The 24,802-nt window shown below is 34.5% G+C and overlaps 1 protein-coding gene across 19 annotated transcripts; it reads right to left on the reverse strand.

Moving 5' to 3' along the window:
• Positions 1–5,918: 5,918 nt before the first annotated feature.
• LOC141592828 (floral homeotic protein AGAMOUS) lies at positions 5,919–14,743 on the reverse strand. 19 transcript variants are annotated; one of them, XM_074413681.1, is made up of 9 exons: positions 14,655–14,743; positions 13,756–14,007; positions 7,989–8,070; positions 7,797–7,858; positions 7,610–7,721; positions 7,450–7,491; positions 6,794–6,835; positions 6,499–6,679; positions 5,919–6,140 (listed from the first exon to the last, which is right to left on the reverse strand). In XM_074413681.1, exons 2-8 carry the CDS (start codon positions 13,992–13,994, stop codon positions 6,500–6,502), a joined length of 759 nt encoding a protein of 252 aa, XP_074269782.1. In that variant the 5' UTR covers positions 13,995–14,007; positions 14,655–14,743; the 3' UTR covers positions 5,919–6,140; position 6,499. The 19 variants fall into 19 exon arrangements, with proteins under 19 accessions (XP_074269782.1, XP_074269777.1, XP_074269774.1 ...); XM_074413676.1 differs by having other exon boundaries at positions 7,989–8,076; XM_074413673.1 differs by having other exon boundaries at positions 6,499–6,682; positions 7,989–8,076.
• Between the last annotated feature and the right edge of the window lie 10,059 nt (positions 14,744–24,802).

Below are 24,802 nucleotides of genomic sequence, written 5' to 3' on the forward strand. Positions count from 1 at the left end.
GGTCTCTGTTGGAGATTGATACTTTCAATAATTAGTTAGAAAGTTAGTTAGACTAGAGCTGTAAAATTAGTTAGCTTTCTGTTAGAGTTTGTTACAGTTGTCCTATCCTAAGTCGGTTAACAAGCCTATATAAGGCATTGTATTTCACACATTGTATTCACATGATTTCATAATACAAAGATAATTTTCTCTCTCTCAATCATAAGCTCACAGTTTCTGTTAATCATCTTCTTCCTCTTTCTCACTAAATCATCATCACATCATTATAATCACTTTATCAATCATGATCCATGTTGATTTCCAACATGGTATCAGAGCAGGTTCTGATATTTGAACCTGTTTCTGCCATTTATCTTCCTTGCTTCCGCTGATTCTCTTTTCTTACTCCAATTAGCGTTATTTTTTGTTCTTTTCTTTATTGTCTTTTTGTTCTTAATCAAGAAAACACATAATCATCAGAAAAAAAAAAATGGATGATCAAGAAGTTAGTTCCACAACTATTGGTATGGATGATCCTTTGTACATTCATCACTCTGATATTCCAGGAGTTAAACTCGTGGGTACAGTGTTTGAAGGTTCTGGTTATGGAGGATGGAAAAGGGCCATGCTAATTGCACTATCCGCAAAGAATAAAATTGGGTTCATAGATGGTTCCATTCCCAAGCCTGTTGCAACTGCATCAACAGCAAAGAACTGGCAACGCTGCAACGACATTGTTTTCAGTTGGATTCTGAATTCAGTGTCTCCTGATATTGCAAAGTCCATCTTGTACAGTTCTACTGCTGAGATTGCTTGGACAGAGTTGGAGGAAAGGTTTGGTCAGTCCAACGGTGCACAGTTATATGGTGTTCACAAGAAACTTAACGACTTCAGTCAAGGAAATGATAGCATTGCTGTGTATTTTACCAAAATGAAAGCAATATGGGATGAGATTGATGGAATGAACATGAATCCTATGTGTTCCTGCAGATGCTCTTGTGGTGCACGAGAAAAACAAGTCAAATTTCAAGAAGATCAAAGAATTGTGCAATTTTTGATGGGATTAAATGACTCCTATGGAGTAGTTAGAGGCACTATTCTTATGCAAAACCCTCTGCCTAAGATTTCTTTTATCTACAATAATTTGTTACAAGAAGAAGGTCAAAGAGACATCCATAGCAATGGACAAATTCAGTTTGATTCTGCTGCATTATATGCCAAGAACAATGTTTACAAGAACAATTATAATGGAAATTTTCAGAAAACAAACAATTACAAGCCTGGTGGAAATTTTCTGAACAATAGAAATCAAGGGAACAACTATAGGCCTGGCAACTTTGGAAATCAAAATTCTGGGAATTTCAATCACACCACTGTAAATGGGAATTATAAAGGCAAGGTTGCTGTGAATGAAGATTCATCAGTGCATCAATTTGTGCAGCAACCAGCCCAACAACAAGTTTGGTTTTGCAACTACTGTAAAAAGCCAGGGCATAAGATAGAGAACTGTCGTCATCTGATAAACAGAAACAGGAGATTTGCTGCCAATGCTTTTAACGGTCATGGGAATGTTCCTGCAGACTTTCTTCAAGGAGATGGTATGACTGATAACACTGGTAATCCTGGTCAAGATTTTTCTAATGCTTCAATGCAGTCTGGTGCTACTACTTCTTCTGCAAACTTTGCAGGTACAACTTATCTTTCCCCCTTTAATTCATGTTCTAGTGTTTGGATCTTAGATACAGGAGCAAGTGACCATATGAGCCCCAATAAAGACCTTTTTGCTGTGTTTAGAAAGCTATCTGTGTGTCATTCAGTTTCTTTGCCTAATGGAAATATTGTGAAAATTGATGTTGTTGGTGATGTGCAAGTAACACCTGACATATGCTTAAAAGATGTGCTTTATGTGCCATGCTTTCAATACAATCTTTTGTCCATAAGCAAACTAAGTAAGCACCTAGGATCCACAGTAACTTTTACCCCTACCATTTGTTATTTGCAGGATTGTTCCAAGAGGCCCTTGATCCTTGGTAGGAATTACCATGATCTCTATCTGCTAAACTCTGCCATTGCTGCTAATAAAACTCAGACTGAGAACAATGCTCATTTGAATAAAAATTTACATTTGAATTCTACTAGCAACTCCAATTATGTACATAGTAATGTTTCTTTTCAGGTTTGGCATCAAAGATTAGGTCATCTCCCATTGTATAAAATGAAACAACTCCAAATTTGTAATGTCAATTCTAATAATGAGAAAGAGTTGCTTTCTTGTTCCACTTGTGCCAAAGCTAGACAACATAGACTGTCATTTGTATCTAGTTCATCTTCTTCCCTAAGTGCTTTTGAATTGCTTCATATTGATCTTTGGGGTCCCTATCATACTGCTACATACAATGGTTATAAGTATTTTCTTACTATTGTAGATGATTTTACAAGGTGTACTTGGACTCATTTGCTAAGTTGCAAGAGTAATGCTTTTGATTTTATTAAAACTTTCATTAAAATGGTTGATACACAATTTGGTAAGAAAGTTAAAATTTTGAGATCAGATAATGCTTTTGAATTGGGCACTAGTCATTCTACATCACAGTTTCTTACTGATAATGGTATAATTCATCAAAAATCATGTTTTCATACCCCACAACAGAATGGTACAGTGGAGAGAAAACACAAGCATCTCTTGGAAACTGCAAGAGCTCTAAAATTTCAGGCTAACTTACCTACTAAGTATTGGGGAGACTGTATCTTGACTGCAACTTACATCATAAATAGATTACCTTCTAGGGTTTTACAAAATTTATCCCCTTATCAGATTCTTTTTGGTAAATTGCCTGATCTTTCTCATATGAGACCTTTTGGATGTCTTGTGTATGCATCTACACCTAAGCCAGGGAGAGACAAATTTTCTCCTAGAGCTACCACTTGTGTTTTCTTAGGTTATCCTTTTGGGAAGAAAGCCTATAAATTGCTAAGTCTTGACAATCATGCTATAATAGAATCTAGGGATGTTATATTCCATGAAACTATTTTTCCTTATGTACAAGGTACTGCCATATCACATATTCCTGTACCTGTTACTGATAATGATGCTACTGTGGTTTCTGAACAATATACTGATCAAAATCATAATAATGTTCATAATGTTATGCCTGATACAGGTACTGTCCTAAATACTGGTATTCCTGATAGATCTAGAACCAATACTACTACTGTCTTGGAACCAAGACAGTCTACTAGACAAAGCAGGACCCCCTCATATTTAAAAGATTATGTTCATAAAACACACACTAGGCCCTGCAATTTTGCACACAGTGATTACTGTCCAAACACTTTGACTTCTTTATGCACCACCAATGATTGTGTAGAGTCAGTGTGTCTTTCTGCAAATTATGTTGAGGATTCTGCAGTTCTTATTCCTATACAAGAACCTAGAACTTATGAAGAGGCTTCTGTTTATCCAGAATGGCAGAATGCTATAGCAGCAGAATTTACTGCTTTAGAAGCCAATAAAACTTGGTCTCTTGTTCAGTTACCTAAAGGAAAGAAGTCTATCTCTTGTAAATGGGTTTTTAAAGTAAAACACAAGTCTGATGGGAGTATTGAAAGGTATAAAGCACGCTTAGTGGTTAAAGGTTATACACAAAAAGAAGGTATAGACTATACTGAGACTTTTTCTCCTGTAGTAAAGATGACTACAATCAGGACCTTATTGGCTGTTGCTGTTAAGAGAAGGTGGCACATGACCCAACTAGATGTAAACAACGCTTTCCTTCATGGTGACCTAGATGAGGAGGTCTACATGAAGGTTCCACCTGGTTTAAAAGTTTCTGGTACTAACATTGTTTGTAAGTTGCAGAAGTCATTATATGGCCTTAAGCAAGCTTCAAGGCAGTGGAATGCCAAGCTATGCCAGGCATTGAGATCCAGAGGTTATAAGCAGTCATTGAATGACTACTCTCTTTTTTCTAAGAAATCAGGTGATAAAGTTACTTTTATTGCTGTTTATGTTGATGATATACTCCTTATTGGAGATAATACTGAAGAGATAACCAGTCTAAAACAGTTTCTAGATCAAACTTTCAAAATCAAGGACTTAGGTCACATTAATTACTTTCTTGGCATGGAATTTGTTCGAACAAAAGATGGCTTAGCCATTACACAAAAGAAATATACACAAGAATTATTGAAAGAATTTAAAGTTGAACATTGTAGAACTGTCAATTCTCCTCTGGATCCTACTGTAAGGCTCACTACTGAAGTAGGTAACCTCTTTCATGATCCTGCTGAGTACAGGAAGCTAATTGGTAAACTGAACTTCTTAACCAATACTAGACCAGACATAGCTTTTTCTGTACAATTGTTAAGCCAGTTTATGTCATCTCCAAGAGAGCCCCACTGGCAAGCAGGTTTACATGTCCTCAGATATATTGCCAGAGATGTTTCCCAAGGTATACTCCTCAACAACAGCACAGATTACTCACTGCAAGGCTACTGTGATGCTGATTGGGCAGCTTGCATGCACACCAGAAGATCTGTCAGTGGTTTTCTAGTTTTCTTAGGCGGCTCCCTCATTTCCTGGAAATCAAAGAAGCAACAAACCGTGTCTTTGTCTTCTGCAGAAGCTGAGTATAGGTCTCTCAGACGTTTGACCTCTGAACTTGCCTGGTTAAGCAGGCTACTCTTTGAGCTAGAAGTGCCTGATATACTACCCATACCTGTCAAATGTGACAGCCAAGCAGCAATTCACATTGCAAGGAACCCAGTCTTCCATGAAAGAACAAAACACATCGATTTGGATTGCCATTTTGTTCGTGAAAAGCTGCAAGATGGTTTAATCAGTTTATCTTACATTCCAACTATACATCAGCCTGCAGACCTCTTCACCAAAGCATTATCAGGTCCTCAACATCAGTTGTTGCAATCCAAGTTGGGGTTGTTTCACACAACCTCCAACTTGAGGGGGGGTGTTGGAGATTGATACTTTCAATAATTAGTTAGAAAGTTAGTTAGACTAGAGCTGTAAAATTAGTTAGCTTTCTGTTAGAGTTTGTTACAGTTGTCCTATCCTAAGTCGGTTAACAAGCCTATATAAGGCATTGTATTTCACACATTGTATTCACATGATTTCATAATACAAAGATAATTTTCTCTCTCAGTTTCTGTTAATCATCTTCTTCCTCTTTCTCACTAAATCATCATCACATCATTATAATCACTTTATCAATCATGATCCATGTTGATTTCCAACAGTCTCGCCAACGTCAACATGCTCATCAGATGGAGCAATTTATTTAACCATGTTTGTGTTTATTTGTATGAGACGGTTTTATGTTAATGTGTTCTAATTTGTAACATCGTCTTGTTAGTGATTTGCTAGATTTAGTACATGTTAATGTTTGTTTATGTTATTTTCGCGAATTATGTTATCGATTGTTATTGTGTTCTAATATGTTTGTTCATTCTGTAGTCAGCCTATTGGGACTAAAATGTTAAATTAGTAAGGATGTATCAAAATAAATCCGTCTTTGATACAGAAGTTCGATCTTACTCCCCTTATGAGATGGCCTTATCGAATATGGTTAGCTTTGGTAGTCGGAATCATCCTCATTAATGATAATGATACGCCACCAAGGCCCCCAAGGCTATTTATGAAGTTTTGAGAGCCCTGTACGAGACCTTAAATTTGAGTTACTCGTATATATCAAGCATATATGTTTTCGTTAATATTTGACCAATTTCCCCTTGGAAAATTTTGAAATTTTTAGTGAAAATTTGAAATTTTGAAATTTTTTCGAGGTCTCCTTATAATTTTACCCTTTCGCCCCCCGCTGACTTAAAATCCTGACTCCGCTTATTTTCCGTCTTAATTAATCTAGTTTGTTTTATTTAATTAAGAAGTTGAATCCATCGCTTAGAATGAGAGCACAACCAACACATTAAAACTTTATGAATGCATTTGATGTCATGCAAAACACACACGCTCACAAGTACAGTCACACACTAAACATACATAATTAAAAACAGTTAACGAGTAATTATTCTTAATGCAAAATGCTGATGTCTGAGATTATAAAAAAAAGTAGTAGGGCATTAAATTGATAGGCTTAGGCTAATCTTCTTCTCTTCCAAACACAAAGATCAGCTCTCCTTCCAACATACTGCACACACATAAAAACGACAACATATATAAGTATAAATCTCACAAGATATGGGTAGAGCAGGCAAACGGGTCAAACTAAGCCGGTTCAATTTCGGGATTGCAAGAATCCAGGTCGGTTGGGCTAGTTTCGGGTTACTTATTATCAAATTATTTAAAATAATGACCAGTGTGCAAGAAAAACATTTGGGTCGGGTTAAATCAGGTTTGGGTCAAGTTAGGGTGACGGGTCAGGTCATTCAGGTCTAGTCAATTTTGCCAGATCTAGTAATAGTGCTACCTAGTGATACTCGATGCAGACGATATCTATGGTGGCGGAACTGAATAACACGTGGAAAATGAGGATGATTTATTTGTACCTTAGTTAAGCTGGAGAGTTGTCTGGTCTGGGCGAGAGTAGTGGGTATTATTGGGTTGAAGTGCATTGACTTGGAAGTAATTCCGGGAGTCGAATGACTGAGGTGGCGGTGCCAGCTCATACTCACTGCTTCCACCTGGCATCAAGCTCATACTTTGTTGTGCTCTCTCATTTTCTGCTATCTGCTATGTAATTCAACCATCATTTTGTTTATATCAACTAATTACTCCGTATGTCGCAACAAATAGCAGCAAACTACCGAAGATGGATCACCATAGAAAAAAAAGGAGACTAACCTTTGCTCTAAGAAACTGGTTGTTGTTGTGCAGTTCTACTTCCTGCAGGATCAACCCACATTATGTTATAATCGCAATTATTCATAGACCTGGCAAAATAGGTCAACGGGTCGGGTTCGGGTCGGGCCAATTCGGACCGGGTTTGCCACATTATCGGGTGGATTCTTTCGGGTTTCCGGGTTGTCTCGGGTATGTTTGTTGGGTCATTTTTGGGTCAAGCGGGTCGAGTTGTTTCAGGCCGGGTCATTTTCGGGTCAATGATTAAGAGCAAAAAAACGCATCTCAAGTCTTTTGGGGTCAATTAAAATTATGTTTTGTCGGGTCATTTTCGGGTTGATTGGGTGGTTTCAAATCGGTTCGGGTCTATGAAAGCTCGGGTCATTTTTGGGTCGGGTCGGGTCAATTCGGGCTTCGGATGTCATTCGGGTGCAGCAGTTCGGGTCGATTTCAAATCTCGGATCGGGTTGATTTTACCAGGTCAGTCGCAAATAAGACCGTTGTATAGAGTACAATGGTCTTATCCCATGATAGCAATAATATTTACTCCATAACTTAAAGCATCAACAAAACCGTCTTATGCAAGACCAACTGTAGTATATGGAGGCATGACGATTCCAACTTAAGATTGAATGCGATTAATGAAACAGGAGAGTTACCCTTTTCTGCATGAACTCGATCTCAGCAAACAGCAGCTCATTCTATCAGACAGAAATAAATTAAAAACATCGTCAACTTCATAATTATCGTGTTCTTAATCAAGTCGAGGATTACTGAACTGTAAGAGCGATTAAGGTTAATTAAATAAGTAGGGAGTACCTTTTTAGATCGGATTCGGCTAATTCCTCTTTCAAGTTTATTCTCAAGGCTCTTAAGATCCTTCATGTTTAGACTGCTTAGGCCTTCACCCATCAAATGCCTGGAAAGCAACCTTTTTTTGTGTCTCAGTAACTAAGTTAATATTTACTGCGTCTAATTGCTTACATTTTTATCCTATGAAATTTACCTGTTATTCTCTGTTACTGTACGGATCTGGTTCCTCAATTTAGCAGCTTCTTGTTGATAGTACTGCAACATTTATCGAACATAAACAACAACATTATCGTCTTAATGTCTTAAAGATTGTCACAAATGACGAGCTAAGGGCTTAGATGTTCGCGGCCTTTACCCTAGTCTTGAAGAGGGTGGAAAAGGGTACCTGAGCATTGGCTTCAGCAGCAGAGCTGGCACCAGAGTTGTCGGAGCTGGCTTTCTTGTACCGGTCTATGGTACCCTTGACGCTGCAGCTAATCACTGTTAATTAGTCACTCCAAACATAAAATCGAAACCAAAACAAGAAGGTAAGAACAATATTGCTCTTTTGATCACTTGGCCACTGCAGCCCCCAAAGGGGTGGCTTACATAGTCCATGTGGTGGTGCGGGAATGCATGGGCCCGGGGGGATTCAACCCCCTCGTCATCAAAAAAAAAAATGCTCTTTTGATTAGCAGGTCAGGGAAAGGGGACCGAGTGAAGCGTTTGTTTTCGTTTCTCGAAAGCAAATCAAAATTTTCCAAACCTAGGTAATATGTCAAAGGCAAACATTATGGAGTACTAGTGCATAATGTGCACCGAGCCGCCTAAATTCCGAATTTTTGTTCTGCGTCTCATTTTGTATCTCATTATCTCCTTATTTCGACCCATGACCTTATTAACATAAAGTTAATTGTGTCGTCCATCTCTCGACTTTGAAAAAACATCTTAGAATTGCGACTAATTAAAACCACAATACATCTTGAACTCTAAATAAACTCCAAATTCAAATCTTAAAATCGTTTCAAAACTTTATTGTCTACCGGTCTAGCATTGCAAACACCGACTACATACAGATCGAAATTTTGCAAACAATGTGAAAAATTCTTATTTACTAAGGTTGTAACTTGTAAGAGTGAAACGAATGTAAAGTGACTGACTAAGACAGTTTTAAGAGAGACTTGCTAACATATCATAGCAAATTTAAATACTAATTTCCAAATAAAGAAAGATGAATTGTCATATAACATAATAATTCAAAATTCATGACATCACAATACCAAAAATACCAAAAGGAAGAACAAGCTTATATATATAGTATTTATTTAATATAAGCTAGGTGTCAAATTAATTAAATCTGACACATACATCTAACTACCAACTAAACCCAGACATCTTAATTAGTTAAGTACTTAAGTCTTAATCATCATACAAAATCTATGAATCCAATGTAAATAAATTACTAAATTACAACTTTTGTTTTATTTATTTAATTTCAAGAACTTTATTTAAAATGGTAATTCTTATTACCATTTAGTCAATTTTTTTTTCTTGTCATATGGACACTTGCTTTTTTTACTTACTATGTTAAGTAAATTTTCTAAGTATAGAACTGACAAAATTTAGCTATGACTGAATGGTCAAAGTATGTATTTATTCTCTAACTTTATTTGGGTACATAGTTATGATCACATAGATTTCCATTATAAAATTGATGAGAAATTTGTAGGTACGCTGTACTACGTCACCGGACACCTTAGAGACGACTTATTTTTTCTTAGAATTGATTTTATTTAAGATTAAATGATTTCTTATCAAAAATATGTTTTTTTAATAGGAATACAAGTAACTAATCGAAATATTGATAATTTGCAAAAATTAAGAATTGGGTATTATTATGTCTAGTGATAGAGTACTAACCGGTGGTACCACAAGTCGAGTTTCAATGTCACCTTATTACTAAAATGAATGTAAATGTCATATTCTATTGTGGATAATTAACATAATAATGATACTAAGTTCAATACCATACATAAGCTCATTTCTTGAACAAAATTATAAGTAATTGCAAATACTTACATAAAGCCTATTTTGCACTAGTGTGAAATTACATATTCTTTAAAAAAAAAAAAAATTAAAATTCCTCGTCATAAATTTTCCTCAAAAAAGGAAAAAAAAAATCTAGTCTTAAATTATTTTAGAGATACAGATATCACGGTTTTGTAGTTTTATATTATTTTTGTTTAAAATCGTTTCACAAAAAAAAAAAAAATCAATTAAGATGGCGCGTTTCAAATAAAATACAATATTTTGATATACAATTTTCTATTGATGAAACTACATTCATATTGTTCTCTAAAGCAGCTAAGATTTAAGACATTTATAGACAAAAACATCCAAAATAAAATACACAAATTCTTAAGACGACACTATCCATCTTAAACTTTAAGACAGGTCAACTATCATATCACTTATATATATAAGACAAATATATTATTTTCTCATATGCATTCTTATGTATACAAGGGGTATGCACTTGACTAGTCTTAAATTTAAGACGGATAGTACCATCTTAAAAGACACTTAGTTAACAAAATATAGGAAAAACATCATAGTCTAGTGAATTACACATAGGTAAATAAAATAAAACTTAACAAAAATACACGTATAATCTATAAGTTAAAAATAAGATGCATGGTAAATCATTAGAAAGATACCCAAAATAGTTACCGTACCACAAATAACTCAAACTAGATTGAGTAGAAGTAAGAACAAACAGTAAAATAAATAAATCATGAATTCTGATTTATTCTTGTACCAAATCAAAATCATCATTAAAATCTACGAAATCCAACAAAAAACCCAGTAATTATAATCAGTCAAATCAATCATTAATCAATTTAATTTAGTCCTACACGAAAAGCTACAGTTTTTTTCAAAAAATTCAGTTTTTCAATACAGTAACTTTATTTTTTTTTACTGTGGTTCACTCTTTTCTGACGTGATATAATTTAGTATGAAATGACAACAACTACAGTAAAGAATTTAATTTTATACTTTTTACATTTTTTTTTAATATTTTATTGTATTTTAATGAATATTTTATTACCTAGTTCACCTAGATTTTGGTGATACCTTAATCTCCTCGACGTATTGCAGTGATATGATTGGCTTGAAATAAATCAACGGTCAAGATCACATCACGTGTCAACACCCCTTTTTACCCTTTGTATATTAACCGTCGGTTACCCTAATATCCACCATTTTTATCATATACTCCAAGCTACAAGCCTACAACTCTGACTACACTTTAATTCCATAGCTTAAACTCTCCATATTTCAAGGTTCTACTTGTTCCGATCTCGATCAATTTAAATCGGGTTAGATTACGTTAGATTAAATTAATTCGAGGGTTTTTTCCTTTGAAAAAATGACTAAACCTAACTCAAAATAATGATGTAGTTAAGAATGTGGGTTCGAGTGTGGAATGTCTCCTCAGACCTATAAAAGTTAACTCGATCTCGATCCTTGTGAAAAAAAAGGTGTAAACCTAACTCGAAATAATAATGTAGTTGAGGTTATGGGGTCCGAGAAAGTGGAATGTCTATTCCGACCTATAAAACTTTAGGTAAAATCATTTGTCTTTACTTCTAACTAGTTTCCAACCAAGTGGGCCGGGAAATTTTAAATGAGAAAACTCAGAGTCATCAGTTCTGGTATCAGTACAATCTGGACCACTTTCCTAATAAAAGATGATATGATAGTATATTATTAATATATAGGACATGTTAAATTTTTTTCTTTTTTAATAAATTTATAAGAGTAAAAATATATCTATATATACAAGATCTAACTAGTCCCAAGAAAGTTAAATAATTTTTCCTAATAAAGTGAAAGAAGATGATGTAACTTGAATTCATAGACACACAAATGAACAACTGTATGTCACACTTTAACTTAATCACTGAAACAACAGCAGTAGAAATTTTGTTGGTTTTTGCAATTTAAGCACACAACCAAAGATGAGATCACAAAGAGAAAGACTTGTTCTTTAAATTGAAAAGATCAAAGTTGTGTGTAAAAATTTATTATTATTATGAAAGAAAAAATAAAGTTAGATCCTTTCACAATCTAAGTGAGTTACTATAACTCTTATGTATTTTATTTTTCTTTCACTATTGCAGTTAAAAGACTTTACCCTAACTCTTGGAAATTTAATCATATCACTACCCCTTTCTTACTTCTTTCTTGTCAGAATTCTCCTTACCTCATCACCACCCAAAAAACTCGGAAATATCGCAAATTATAGAATAAGACGATCTTATAGTCTGTTGAGACTGTTCTCGTAACATTCGTCTCATACCCTTTTACTCCTTACTTCATCAACACCCAAATAAATCAGAAAAACGCAAATTATAGAATAAGACAGTCTTATAGTCTCAAACAACTCTTTTAACATTCGTCTCATACCCTTTTCTTACTTCATCAATACCCAAAAAGTCGAAAAAAAACATAAATTATAGAATAAGCCAGTCTTACAGTCTAAGACGATTCTTTTAACATTGGTCGATCATACCCTTTTCTTACTTCTTTATTGTCAGAAAACTCTTTACTTCATCAACACCCAAAAAATTCGGAAAAGACGTAAATTATAGAATAAGACCATCTTACAGTCTCGGTGTAGCTATGTGTAAGCCCTAATTAGGGAAACAAGGAAAAAAAGTTTTAAATAAATTGAAAAAAAAATGCTAAAGTAAGAAAAGCAAAATCTAGGAAACCTGTTGTTGTTGGAGTGTATGTGCTGTAACTACTAGCTATAATGTTACTGAAATTGACAAACTTACCTAAATTTGAGTATTTTTCAATAAATTTGAACATTACCATTTTATATTAATAGAAGTATTATAAGCCCTAATTTTGGTTAGTTTTTGACCAAATTAGTATCTATCATACTTAACACCAAGTTGAAGGGTTAACTAATTATGGGTTAAGAAAATTAAGTTGTGTATGACCATATTAAACCCTAATTAAGGTTATGAAATTGCAAAAAAAAAATGTTAGGAAAACTGAAAATTAATTATTTTAGGGTGAGCCCTATATATATCTACTACAATTAGTTGTAATTTAGAGTTGGTATATGATGGGTGTTTTAACCAAACTTTAATGGGTGTCCTTTTGTTTTATCTTTATGGGTAACCAACCCCATCACCCTCATCATCTAGCATAGCATCATAGATCATGGGCATGTACTAGAGATGAATAATAATGCTTCCATGAATAAATTGTGAAAATCGTCTTACGACATCTACAGAACCATCAGAAACAACCCGAATACAAATTTGTCAAAATCGATGAATAATAATGATTTCATTAAATAAAATGTGAAAAATCGTCATACAACATCTACAGAACCATCAGAAACAACCCGATAAAAATTTGTAAAATAATGACCAATTCTTTCTTTTAAGAAAATGTGAAAAATCGTCGCGCATCTACAGAACCATCAGAAACAACCCGAATATAATTTTGTAAAAATGTGATTAATAGTCATACGACATCTACAGAAACATCAGAAACTAACAATCGAATACAAATTTGTAAAATCGAGAAAAAGGAGAAATATTTTTTTTTTTTTTTTTTTTTTGCAACAATGGAGAGGGAGGAATTTAGGGATGCTGATCTCACTGACCTGAAATAAAACTTTCCCAAAAACTCAATCAGATTATTTTATATGCCTATTCTATATATGTTGTTGTTTCTTAACTTTTATTTCTTCTTTAGTCTGAAAATCTAAGTACAATTCAAGAAATTAGGCTTACTTACTCCTACTATTTATTTCCATCTATTACAAACTAGATCTATGTTTCTAGCAATCTAAACAACTAAAATAAAAAATAGTAAAATAGCTTTTTTAAGCTTTTACTTAGAAAAAAACAAAAATGTAACAAAATCAGACAATTTTAATTCTTTATTTATTTCATTAAAAAATTCAATAATTCTTAAAACTTAATTAATTCATCCCAGTTTTTAAATCCAACCCAAATTAGCCACTTTTAACATCAAAAATGTGTGAAACTTCATTTCAATCATTTGTCCGCCTTTAATTAAAATACCCATAACACAGAATATAATATATAAACAAATGATTAAGACGGAGAAAGTATAAGATGTACCTATGATTAGCATATTCATAGAGACGGCCGCGGCTTGAGAAAACAATAAGGGCAACTTCAGCATCACAAAGAACAGATAATTCATAGGCTTTCTTAAGCAATCCATTTCTCCTCTTACAGAAGGTAACTTGACGATTTGTCGTGTTTTCGATACGCTTAATCTCGATTTTACCTCTCCCTAATTTCCTTTGGCTTGATGGTGAACCTTCTTCCCTTGTAATTTGGCTTGAAAACTCCATAATTGTTAGCTAACTGAAATTATTATACACTAAATTAGAAATAATCAACATCATTGTTAGTTAACTTATTATAGTTGAAACAAAATTATATTAATTATATTAATTAATTAATTACCCATTTGTTGATTATAAATTTTTAACAAATTTTAGTAGATCTTTAGTGATTTGGGAAAGTTTTAAATGTTGATTATGAAGAAATGAGTACTCCCTCCGTCCCAATCGTTTGTTTGCCAAGGTAAACAGACGATTGGGACGGAGGGAGTATAAGAAGTGAAACAATAAAAGATCAAGCAAGATTTAGTAAGTAGATGTTTTAGTGTTTAACTAATTTAATGAATAAATAAATAAACTAACCTTTGGGAATAATTAAAAAAAGGATTAAGAAGACAAATTTGAGAGAAACAAAAGAAACTGAAAATTGGGATTTGTCTCTCCTTTTTCTTCTCAAAAAAACTCTGAAAGAAGAAGATTAACAAAGGAAAGGAAAATGGAAGTCAAGTTTCCTTTGCAAGTGGGTATTTATAAAAGTAGAAATCATTTAATCCTACTACAACTATTTTCTCAAAAATTAAATGAAAATATTAAAAAAAAAGTTTTTTTTTAATTTTTTTTTTTTTTATTTTTTAAAAGGGGGAAAAAAGTTGACAATGAAATAATTACCCTCAAGTGTTTTATGCCCTTTTCTCACCTCCCTCCTAACAAAGAAGACAAACCAAGGTTGTGGAATATCTTTGTTTGGACGGCTTGGGTTGAAGGGAGAAGGGTAGGAGGATATTATTATTACTTTTTTGTTTATTTTATAATTCGGTTAATATTGTATAAGATCGTTTTATTGTATAAGATTGTTTTATATGAGTTTCGTTATTTAAATTATATTCAAATGATATGTTATTTGACATTTTCTAAGAAAATATGTCATTTTGGAAATACGAAATTTAATGTAATTTCGTTGATTGACTCGATTTAGTTATACCAAACCCTTGTGTTTGGCAAAGCTACTTCATTCATTGTCAATTGAGTTTTATTTGGGATGAAACATCTTTGTACTTGTTTTCGTTTAGACCATCTGGTTCAATCCGAATTCGAACCGAATAGGACTACTAGGGCGTTAAGGCTCTCCTTCATGAGTTTAATTTTAACACTACTGCATTATTCTCAGAGTTTGAACACGAGACCTCTGGTTAAGCTAGAACAACCCTTTTCCAGTTGATCTAAGTGCTCATGGGTAACATCTTTGTATTTTTTGTGACAAGGGAATCCACAGAAGCTGCCTTTGGTGTACACTGAATAAACTCTCGGGTAAACGTGATAGTCTGCAAAAACATGTATACCAGGTAAGCCACCCGAGAATAACAAGCTCGTAGTCTAGAAGACATGGACTCAAGCCATAAATACTCCACAAAATTGCTTTGGGGAGGCTTCAACCTGGATCTCTTGGAAATTTCACCCAAGTTTTAACCACTAGACTCCGTCCTTGTGGGCAACATCTTTGTACTTGTGAAATGGACACTTTACTTTCCTTGATGGGCGCGTGTGCGCGACCCATATTTACTGCGAATTCAGAGTTCGTGGTTGTGTGGCCTAGGTTGTGAGACGAAACTTGATTATCATTTGGCGGATCCAGAAAACGGCGACGTTAAACAAGCTTGAAATCATTTGTAAGGTGAAAAAGAAGCAAGCTAAGGCCTAAGATGACCTCATAAAAGCAGGTTTTATGAACAAAGGTCAATAATATGTTCAGCTTACAAAAGAACTCTTAGAAGAATTCTATGTTAACGACTTTTGAATTCTGGTTACATACACGGTAATAGATGCATTAATATCTAGTGTGTTATAATATCCGTGTTGAAAAAAATTATTCATATACTCCCTTCGTCTCGGTCAATTGTTGTCATTTGGCTTTGGCACAAAGACTAAGAAAAGAAGAGGGGACCAATTATCAAATGACAAGTTGAACAAATTGAGTTTAAATGATCAAAATGTTCATCAAGTTAATTCTTAAAATAGAAAGGACAATAATTAACTGAAATACCCCAAATAAAAAGGGATAACAAATGACTGTGACCGAGAAAGTACATATCTAGCAAGCATATAAGAGTATGAATGAATTAGTAATTAGTTCATGGACTAAAATGTAGTACGCGTTATGATGAATATAATTTGAAACAAGGCTTGGCTTGGAAAGTCATTTTGACAAGAGCGGATGCTAGTAGTTAATAGTTGAACATTGGTGTGAGAAAATCATCTCAATCAAAATTTTAGGTGATACTCCGTCTATAGTTAACGCTGATTAATGGTTTTGTATCAAAACATGTCTCTTCATTTAAATGCTCATTGGGCTTAAAGAGTGTATAATGCACAAGCCCACTCTGATACCATGTGAGAAACCACCTTAACCAAACTTTAAGGTGAAAGTTGTGAACCGATCAATGGTCTTATATTGTACTTGTAAGTTTGTAACACTAGGCCTTCAGCTATCAAATGAAAATAAATAAAAATGTGACGCATTGCTTTGACAAGAGCACTGTTTTGTTTTTTTATCACATCAAAGTTTTATTATCGTGTTAAACTGATTAAGGGGTTCTAAAAGAAATTGAACCTTAGTCTTTTGAACTAACTATTAGACGGCCTGATGGTATTTGTATGTTTCGCGCACATAAATAACACCAGTTACAAACTTTTTTTTTTTTTTGGTGCGACACTAGTTACAAACTTTGAAACTACACATCATCTATCTTTTGAAAAAATTCATTGCGGATCATTTGAAAATAATTTTTTTTTTTGTGATGTGAAAATGAAGGTAAGATTACATAATGGCTCAACCTTACTCGTCATTTGCTATAATTTTCCTTAATGATAAAACTATGCACATCCTGTTAAAGTATAAAATCGATATTGAGACTGTAACTATTTGGTTAAGCTTAAGCTTTTGGTTAAGATGGTTTCATGACATGGTATCACTGCCACTATGACCAAAAGGTCATGGGTTCAAATCTCACTCCTTTAATTCTAAAGTGGAATATTAACACTAGATATGAGGAGGCCTTCAGTTGCATGATTGCATCCACACTTCAAGCCCAAAGGCATTCGTATGACGGGACGTGTTAGAGTATAAAACCGATCTTGTGACTTCAACCATTAAATTAAGCTTAAGTTTTTAGTTGAAATGGTTTCATGACACATCCAACGCCTTTTATTTTGCCTAAGACAACAACCCATCTTAAGTTATTATGATAATCTTTGTACCATATTGCTAGTTTTGCTACAAGGCATTATACCATCATATCATACAATGTCATTATTTGAAATTACTCCCTCCTATTCACTATAATTTTCTCTATCCTAAAACGGATTATTCAGGTTTTTTTTTTTTTTTTTTGAGTAAAAGATCAATTTCATTAATAATAATAATAATATGTCATACAAGAATTGCAACAAAAAATTAAAATTAATTGAATACAAATTTGTAAAACACAAGCAAGACAAACTCTTCCTAAAACTAAAACTAAGATCGTTATTAAATAAAAGCGCTTCCGCACACCACCCTCTAAAAAACCGCTGTTTCTTCATACAGCCAACTGCGAGGGGATCCATAGATCTGATAATAAAGTTTTGAAAGAGATGAATCTTGTCCGATCTCACAAATCGTAAGCAATAATCCAATATCCATTGCAGCACCATATGACTACAGATAAGACCATTGATTTTCAACATAATTCTTGGACCTCTCAAATAGAGGGATGAATCTCACACAAGATGAGGACCAAACTCACACAAAGGCGTTGGATGTGTCATGAAACCAAACCACACCCAACTCTTTTACTCTTATTTTATTCATCCTTCTCTTCTATCACCAAACCAAACCACACCCAACTCTTTTACTCTTATTTTATTCATTCTCTTAATGTTTGTGGCTAACAATTCCTTATTTAACTCCTAATTATTCATCCCTCTCTCCTATCATCAAACTTCATCCAACTCTTTTATTCCTCGCCTTAATACTCGTGCCCACAAACAAAAAGAAAGATTATAGTGAATATGAGGGAGTATCATTTTCTGATGCTAAAATGAAGGTGGCATCATATTACAACTCAACATTTAACTCGTCATTTGCTAACGTTGTCCTTAACACGCCTTGTAATTAATTAGATCTGGCAAAATTAATCTGGCTTGAATGTGCTGATCTGAAAATTTCAATCCATACCCGACCGGACACCCGAACTGAAGATATAAGCTTGACTCGTATCTCAAATTGACTTGACCCAATATGACTCGTCCCGAATGTTTATTGTTATACACGATCATAATTCAAATAATCTGATAATACATTACCCAAATTACCCGAGCCGTAGTGACCCGACTCGACTTGATTTGATCGACTCAAATTCTTGTAATCTCAAAATTAACCTGGCCCGAATCCAACCTATTAGGAGAACGATTTGCTGGTTCTACTTGCAGCAATATGAGATTAAATTTGCATAAGAGTAGTATTTTAGTGTTAGCATGAATATTATCATTATTAACATGAGTAATTAAAACCAAAATTTTACTTTGTTATGTATACTCCCTTTTTCCCACTAAATAGTTTACATTTGCACTCATTGAATTGAATAGAATTGAATAATGAAAAAGCATAGCATGAAGTAAGTTGTACATGATACTATATGACAAAAAGTGAGGGTGACTGCCATGTGACCTGCAATACACATATCCTTTTTCTAAGTTAATAAGTGGTAATTGTGGGGAAAATAGGGCATGACAATACTTAAGGGTAAATGTTACTTTCCCATCCCAATTTCAACCCATTTGATAAAGACTATCAAATTTGTATCTGAATTTCTGAATAGTGTGGGGATACCCCCACCACCAAATTGCATTGATGCATACATGCCCTACTCTTTTTTTTTTTTTTTTTTTTTGGCTCACTATTGTCCCATGCCTCTTCCATATGATCTTATAATTACCTACTTTACTACCTTTGTAACTCTAAAATGTTTCGAGCTAAAAAACTGCCCTATTGTCAACCTATAAAGGTTAACGTGTTTATAAATTCCTGTTTAAAATGGGCATACTTATCGTAAACTTAAATCATGTCAAATAGGATAGGTGAGATATATAAGAAAAGAATGCTTAGAGACAATGAAGGACCTTAGTTTTGCCTAGGGAGTAGAGACAGTGAAGGACCCCTGTTTCGATGTGAAATTAGAGCATCCGCAAAGGTGAGGCTCCCCATATTTTCTCTTTCCTTTTCTTATTCGTCCACCTCATTTTCCACAACTTTTCCATTTACCCTCCCTATTTCATAACTACATCTATGCAACAATGACGTTCCCCAATTCACACACAAAAATTTGGGAACCTCCCCAAAAGTAACACAAATTGTCTTACTTTTCTTTTGGGGACCTTCCCTAAAAACAGTGGAACCCCAAATATTGGGGAGGTTGGTGCAACAATGAGGAGCCCCATATGAGGAAATAGAGTGTATATGGGGAGCTTGATTTCCACCTTTGCGGATGCTCTTATGATCTAGTCCTCTATGGATTAATAATTGAGTATTAAATATTCACACATAAGTCAATAGTTTAGACCTCGGCTTCTCTTGCTCTAGGAATCACCACTACCTAAGGACTGGCAAAACTTTCAATAGTTGGTCTCTCTTAATACGAACATATCCTTCTTAAAAATTTAACGGTAAAATAGCACCCTACTATGATAGATGGGACAAACTTTTTGATAGTCTGTAAGCATTTTGCTTTTACCTTATCTAATTATTAAATTTAAACCAAAATATCCGTTTTAAATAAGAATTTATGTTAATCTATCTAAGTGGGTGTTATCTAACCTATTTATTAAGACGGATATAACCGTCTTAAGAGATAGACTAATTATAGCATGTTAAAGTCATAATTTGTGTTAAACAAGTTATTCTAGAAAACGGACTCATGAATAAGATCTCCTAAATCAAGAGTAATCCGTGTACCTGTAATACGGGCACAAACCAGACACAACCCGATTGGTTCCAACTTTATAATAACCTACACACTATTATTGTACCATAAACATAAACAGTTTGTTAAAAAAACTTGCTCCTTTAGTAAGTCACAAAATGCGCTTTTGATAAAACTTTATGTTGGCATACTTGATCAACAATTTAATATGTGTGGATGATAAGACCTATCCTTATCTACGACAAAGATTAGTGCCCACTATTTACATTATTTTGCCTAGCCCCTTAACTCCCTTGTCTACTAGGGCACATCATCAAAACACATTTCACTAATTCTTATTTTTCTTCTTTGACACGCGTTATTAAGCCTTTGATGTGTCTTGCTAATGACCATTTACCAATTTTGAGGAATTGTCGAGCGAGTTAAGTACATTTAGAGCATTTTCAATGGTTGGATAAAAGAATTTAGGGATATTCTACATGGTACCCCTCAACTTTTTGACTTTCTACGAGGTACCCCTACACTTTTTAAAACATACATGGTACCCCTAATTCTTGTCATTATCACTAAGTGTACCCCTAAACTTTATTTTCCGTCAATTAAACTAAGTTTTAGGCGTTAAGTGATTACTTGGACGCGTAACCAAGCTTGTCATTTATCATCTCATGACATAAGGACTCTATTAGGCTCAATATCCATCTTTGGACGTGATAATTTGGCATGGGATCAATAAATTTTCCGTCAAAATTTTTTTAGCCCATATATATCAATAAATATTAGGATCGAGATGGATATTGAGCCTAATAGAGTCCATATGTCATGGAATAATAAATGACAAGTATGGTTACGCGCCCAAGTCATCACTTAACGCCTAAAACTGAGTTTAATTGACGGAAAATAAAGTTTAGGGGTGCACTTAGTGATAATGATAACAATTAGGGGTATCATATATGTTTTAAAAAGTGTAGGGGTACCACGTAGAAAGTCGAAAAGTTGAGGGGTACCATGTAGAATATCCCAAGAATTTACTTGTAAAAAAAAAATCAAACTACTTGTTTAACCATTGGAGTGCTCCACATGAACTAGCTTAGATTTAGCAACTAATTTCATAGAGCCAATAGCTCAAATGGACCCACAAACAGATATATACCAATAAAATAACGTAGTTACTCTTTCATGAACATCTTTTACTTTTTCATGGACTTTTTCCCCTTGATTTTCCATGCATACCCTTTTAGAAAACAAGAAAAAAAATTCTCCTTTCTCTTCTCTTTTTCTTCTCCTTTTACAAATTAATCAATATCTTACCAAATTCATCAATTATTGACTTAATTCATATAATAAACAAGTAATTATTGTAATTCCGTACAATACAACAAATTTTTATACCAAAATGAGCTACTTACAAATCCAGTTACGCTAAATTTACAATTAGGATTTCACTCAAGAAATGGTAATTGGGGTGGCTAGGGTGGGCGTGGCAGGTAGTGGATGGTGGTGGCACGACGTCCGTCGCCGACACTAGTGCCGGTGTTGCTGGTGGTGGCAAGGTAGGGGGTGGAGAGGGTTGTGTCACAAATTAGGGTTGGTTTTAGTCCGTCGTCGGCATTGGGGTGAGGCACGACGTCAGTCACCAGCGTTGGAGTGAGGTACGACGTCCGTCGCCGACAGTGATGCCGGTGTTGCTAGTGGCGACAGGGCAGGTTACACTGTAGGGGTACTTGGTAGAAAGTGTTGTCCCACGTAGTACTTTTTTTTTCTAATTTTGTTAAATGAAGTCATTAAAATAAATGGGGTATTACGTCCATGAAAGAGTAAAACCCGTCCATGAAAGAGTAAAACCCGTCCATGAATGAGCATCACTCAATAAATAAATGTATGTGGGTCCATCTAAGCAACAACTCTATTAACCTAACCATTGGGGAGTTGTAGCTTAAAAATCTAATTTGGAAAATTAAGTTTTTTTTTTTTTTTTTTTTGACAGCAACAAATAGCATAGCTTACATAAGAGCTTACTGAGCAAGATTATGAGATATCCTATTCACTCCCCTAGGACAGAAACTAAGAGAGCAACAGTGAAAAAAAGATGCAATAGACTTAATATCCTGGATAATGCAATTGATAGACGTTATCGCCTTCTCCGCTCCAGCAACCTGCATAACCAAGATAAGACAATCTGTAACCAGTCTGACATGAAGATACCCTTTGTCCAAGGCCCATTTTAGCGCCATGATAGCAGCATGTCCTTCGGCATGCAGAGCAGAAGAGGCAAACGATCGTGCGTGAGCAGTATTCCTTAAGGTCCCATTACCATCCAACAAGCACCACCCCATGCCAGAACTTCTATCAGCCTTCCAAGCAGCGTCACACTTGACAGTGCAAACATTTTCGCACACAGGTCCACCAACAATCCAATAGGGAAAGGAATTTCTAATCCTCTTTGCTAATTCAAAATCAGGAGAGGAGTCCAACAAAGGCGCTTGAAGAAGGCAAGCGACTTTAGTGCCCGTAACCTCAGTCATACATTGAATGTCACCAAGAATAGAATTGAGAGCACCCATAGGTCAGGGGCGACGGTTCTTGAAGACCATATCATTCCTACAACACCAAATCCTCCAGAGGGTAGCGATAAAGGGATAAAGGAGGGAGTTAGGATCAGGGCCATTTAAAAAATAAGTAACCCAGTTAATGGTCCACACTCTAACATCAATATCCACCCCCGGTGATTCTAAGCCCTAAAGGGCAGCCAAACCATAGAGCCTTTGCAAAGCTACAATCTCTGAAGAGGTGGGAGATAGTTTCAACACAAGGAGTTAAGCCATCGCAAAGAGTACAGGAGGAGCGCCAGTTCAAATTTCGTTTGAGGAATTCAGAACCCACGGGAAGGGCATTAGCCATGAATTTCCATAAAAACACCCTTAGTTTGCTAGATATAGGCAGCTTCCAGAGTTTTGATTTGCAAAAAGCAACAATGGTTGCAGACATTTTAGAGCGATCAGCACCCGAGGTATGCCCATTAGATAAGGCCATAGCAGCAATATAGTATCCCGATTTGACAGTGAAAGCACCATGTTTAGAAAATTAAGTTAGTAATGTTGTTGCTTACAATTGGAGATTCTCTTAAAGTAGTGTAAAATTGCATATTCATTTGATGTTATTCTTGTTTTCATTAATAAAATTTTATTTATGGGTCTATCAGTAATTTGGACCCACTGCGACCACACTTGCTATACTATGCTAGATCTGACCCTGAATACACTAGAATCTTTGTCAAGTGATTCGGCCAATTTAGATCCCTAGGTCATGCTCCCATATAACAAACGTAAAACCCGTGGATGACCGATTGATAGGACCGTATATAGGAGTTACAATTGGGGTATTGAAGATTATAACGATTCAAGATTAAGGTTGAGCTAGTTCCCATCTTTGTGACTTTCCATTGCAAGAATTTCTTGCTATTGTGTTCTTGTACATAACCTTATTATAGCCAAGAATCCAGCTTTAGTGCTTAATTTAGGAAGACGTGAGGTGACTTGTAGTTGTTATCAAGTCTCAACTATTTTTGTTGGGAAAAGAATAAGAGGCCTTTTATTTCTTGTAATAACTAGCATTATTAGTACATGTGACAAAAGTTTTCGAGTTGGTTCGGTGGAAGTGGTAAAAATTTAGCTCACACCATTACTCGTTTAGCCTCGTTAAAAAAAAAGTTTTGCCTTCAAGTACAAATCCTAACTTCGTCACTACATACAACTTTTTAAATGATACCAAATGTATACTATAATCACAATTCATCCTTTATATATATATACAGTAAATTTTAACTTGTATGCAACGAGGTAGAGAATTTAGGATTAAATGTACGATCATTGATTCAAAAGTGGTTCTACTTCGAAACTAACTAATTTTACATATTAAAAAGGCATTTTTAATTTTTAATATAATATATTAATATACAAGTAAAATTCTTTATTTTATACTTCAAAATTAGTTTAATTGCTTTTCATTGATGACAAAGCAATTGTTTGGTCCATGATAGAAATTTTCATTGCATATGCGAGAGTATTTTCTACAAGTATATATTTCATCTGGATTGTAAAAAATGAATCATGAATTTCTACTTGAAGTCCTACTCCATTTTAACGAGATCAAAATACATGATTTTCCGGTTCTTGTATTCGTGCAAAAACAAATAACGACCTACCAATTTTACAATTCACATTGATCAAATCATCTAATTTTTAGGGACTAACCAAACCGACATATATAAATTTTGTTTGCCATTCCGAAGGAAGTTATAATTCATAATTAGCGTTAGTATTGGGTTCTTACATTAGACAAGAATTCGTACAAGATTTCGTAGTTTCGATCAGCTAAGGAATAGTTTACTCACAAATGGCTGTTAAGAGTGACACCTTTGGGTTTTGATGTATGTTTATGTTTGTCTTAGACTATGCAATTTCATAAGAAGCTTGATGTGAATTGCCTTGTCAATCAAACCCAAGAAGTGTGGTCACAACTTCTATAAGAATTAAAAGCAAATATTGAATCTTCTGAACTGACGTAACACTTTGATGAGAGATTGTGAGAGGTCGAGTCGGGTCGGACCAACATTTTTTTGAGGACGAAATTAACGGTAGAGTATTGAAGGGATTGAACTATGTATATCAAAGACCGAAACATTTGACACAATTTTGCTTCGTATATCTAGATGTATTTTTTTGAAGCATCGGCCAAAAAATAACGATAGCCTTAAATATAGTTTCACATAAACATGGTTGAAAAGCGTCGCATAACTTAGCTGGTAAAGTCATAGGGCTGGTAACATGGTATCATATACAAAAAAATGTTCATGCGACTCCA

This window comes from Silene latifolia, chromosome 7 (assembly GCF_048544455.1).
Source record: "Silene latifolia isolate original U9 population chromosome 7, ASM4854445v1, whole genome shotgun sequence".
NCBI lineage: Eukaryota > Viridiplantae > Streptophyta > Magnoliopsida > Caryophyllales > Caryophyllaceae > Silene > Silene latifolia.

Coding starts and splice junctions, on each gene's coding strand:
- LOC141592828 (XM_074413673.1), bottom strand. CDS start 13,994: ATGGAGTTTTCAAGCCAAATTACAAGGGAAGAAGGTTCACCATCAAGC. Junction 7,722..7,796: donor ACAGTAACAGAGAATAACAG/GTAAATTTCATA, acceptor ACACAAAAAAAG/GTTGCTTTCCAGGCATTTGA. Junction 6,683..6,793: donor ACCAGTTTCTTAGAGCAAAG/GTTAGTCTCCTT, acceptor TGAATTACATAG/CAGATAGCAGAAAATGAGAG.